Below are 2,500 nucleotides of genomic sequence, written 5' to 3'. Positions count from 1 at the left end.
CGGCATGACTTGAAAAAGATTCAGTGTCGCAGTGAGAGCAGTAAAGGGGTATACTGCCTTCAATACGATGATCAGAAGATTGTCAGTGGGCTGCGGGACAACACCATCAAGGTAACCCATCACCCACCCTCCCCCTCACCCCTTTTCCTACCCCATCTTTCCACATCAATCCTTAGTCTCTCTTTACACCACTTTAATTATTACTTGCGAAAATCGAAGATTTTTCAATATGTGACTTTCGTACATATGTGACTGGCTCTGGCAAAAGCAGACACTTCGGGGCAAAAATCAAAATTGAGATTTTTGATGTCATGTGATTCGCCATGCTTTTCTCTTTCATTTGATAGATACATTATGTTAATTGGATGAAAATTAACGAAGTTATGGTATTTTAATGACAATTATATTTTCGTTTAAACAATGGAGATAATTAGGTTCGAAGTTCACAATACAGTTCACACGCAGAGATTTTCATTCCTACCAAACATGTATGTCAGGGATCTCCTTCGAATTGTGATGTATGGCTCGTAGTAAAACATCGAAATTTCGCGATCTTTGTGTCTTTTTGACCGAGGAATCGTGACTTTCTGATCACATTTTGAGTGACATTTTAGATTCTTCGTCGAATTTCACAACTTTTCTGTTTCGTGGAAAAATGTTTTGGTGCATAATAATCTAGAGAAGTTACTCTTTCTTTCCATATAAAAATCTCAATTTGGTCCCTGTGGTCATATTTTGACTCTCTTTGGCTTTTTCTCGCGAAGAGAAATGCCCCCAAGTGTCTGCTTTTGCCAGAGACGGTCACATATATAGGTTGGTCTTGTGCGTTATGTCGGTCGCCTACTGGTCACAATTTTCAACCGATCTTCACGAAACTTCACCAAATGGTAGAGTTGGTCATACGCAAGAAGCCTATTGTTTTTGGGGTCAAAAGGTCAATATGTCAACATAGGTCAAAGGTCACCAACTTTGCCAAAGTTCTAAAATCCTTAATTTTCAACTAATAATTGACTTGAAATTTTAAGAGGATCTGCATATCTGGTCTCTAAATTCAACCACCAAGTATTTTTGAGGTCAAGATAGGCCAAAAGGTCATCATAGGCCAAGTTTCTAAAATCCTCAATTTTCATCTGATTGACTTGATATTTGAAGAGGATTTGCATACCAGGTCACTGAATTCCACCACCAATTATTTTTGAGGTCATCATAGGCCAACAACTTATTTTAGGGATTTTGCAAGTGATTTCGTGCTATGGACTACATATTTCTTGTTTATTTGTTTTTATTCTTTGTTTTTAATAAAATATGCTGATCGGCACTTCTGTGTACCTTGGTATCAAAAGCAGGGTCCTGTCTTGTTCCTCACTAGATCTGGGACAAGCAGACCCTCGAGTGCAAAAAGGTTCTCACAGGGCACACGGGCTCTGTGCTCTGCCTCCAGTACGATGACAAAGTCATCATCACTGGCTCGTCGGACTCTACCGTCAGGTGGGTCTTTGCAGACCCCTTTAAACATTCCATTATCATTTGGAGCAGGTTTTGGTGAGTAGCTTGTGTGTACATTTTGGTTCCAGCTTTTGGAATTTTGCTTGGTCACCGTTTTTGTGGATACTCTTGTTGCAGAGTTTGGGATGTGTGTTCGGGTGAGATGGTGAACACCCTGATCCATCATTGCGAAGCTGTCTTGCACCTCCGTTTCACCAATGGCCTGATGGTCACTTGCTCCAAGGATCGTTCCATTGCCGTTTGGGATCTTGCCTCCCCCACGGACATCTCCCTCCGTCGGGTGCTCGTCGGCCATCGTGCTGCGGTCAATGTGGTGGACTTTGATGACAAATACATCGTCTCCGCTTCTGGAGATCGCACAATTAAGGTCTGTCCGTATGCACGTATGAGCCTATGTGTGTTTTCTTTGTTGGTCCCTTTTTCTGGTTGTTGATTTTTCCCAACTACAACAAACAAACAACAACATGCATTTTAAGGCCATTTTCCCTGCTATAGCGGGGGTTAGCCCTGCGGTCCCCTTGACAATCTTCTCCATTTTGCCCTATTTTCTGCATCTCCCCTTGTTAACCCCCTTGCCCGCATTTCTTCTTCCACCATCTTTAGCCAAGTCTTTCTCGGTCTTCCCCGTCCTCTACTTCCTTCTACATTCATTTCCATCACTCTTCTCAACCAGTCACTTTCATCCTTCCTCAACACATGACCAAACCATCTCAAACTGTTTCTCTTCACAGCATCAATCGCAGGCTCTATTCCCATCATCTTTCACAATTCATCATTTGTCTTCCTCTCTCTCAATGCTACTCCGCACATCCACCGAACCATTCGCATTTCCACCCTTTCCAGGCTTGGTTGCTGCTCTACGTTCATTACCCATGTCTCGCTCCCATAAATCATAACACTTCTCACACATGCAGCATACACCTTTCCCTTCAGCTTCAACGACACTCCCCTCCTCATCAGCACGCCACTCAGTTCCCGAAACTTCTTCCATGCA

At 42.8% G+C, this 2,500-nt stretch overlaps 1 protein-coding gene across 2 annotated transcripts in view; it reads left to right on the top strand.

Moving 5' to 3' along the window:
- The window catches only part of LOC137434151 (F-box/WD repeat-containing protein 1A), a 164,882-nt gene that overhangs the window by 68,988 nt on the left and 93,394 nt on the right, over positions 1–2,500 (top strand). For both annotated transcript variants that reach the window (XM_068126870.2, XM_068126871.2), the window contains exons 7-9: positions 1–111; positions 1,370–1,488; positions 1,624–1,873. The exon at positions 1–111 is cut by the window's left edge and continues 27 nt beyond it. In XM_068126870.2, coding sequence (XP_067982971.1) covers positions 1–111; positions 1,370–1,488; positions 1,624–1,873 — 480 coding nt within the window. The remainder of the gene's footprint in view (positions 112–1,369; positions 1,489–1,623; positions 1,874–2,500) is intronic.

The sequence above is a fragment of the Myxine glutinosa genome, chromosome 2 (genome assembly GCF_964187855.1).
Source record: "Myxine glutinosa chromosome 2, kmMyxGlut1.1, whole genome shotgun sequence".
Taxonomy (NCBI): domain Eukaryota; kingdom Metazoa; phylum Chordata; class Myxini; order Myxiniformes; family Myxinidae; genus Myxine; species Myxine glutinosa.
The sequence above is the reverse complement of the archived record's forward strand: the minus strand, read 5'-3'. Positions and strand labels throughout refer to the sequence as shown.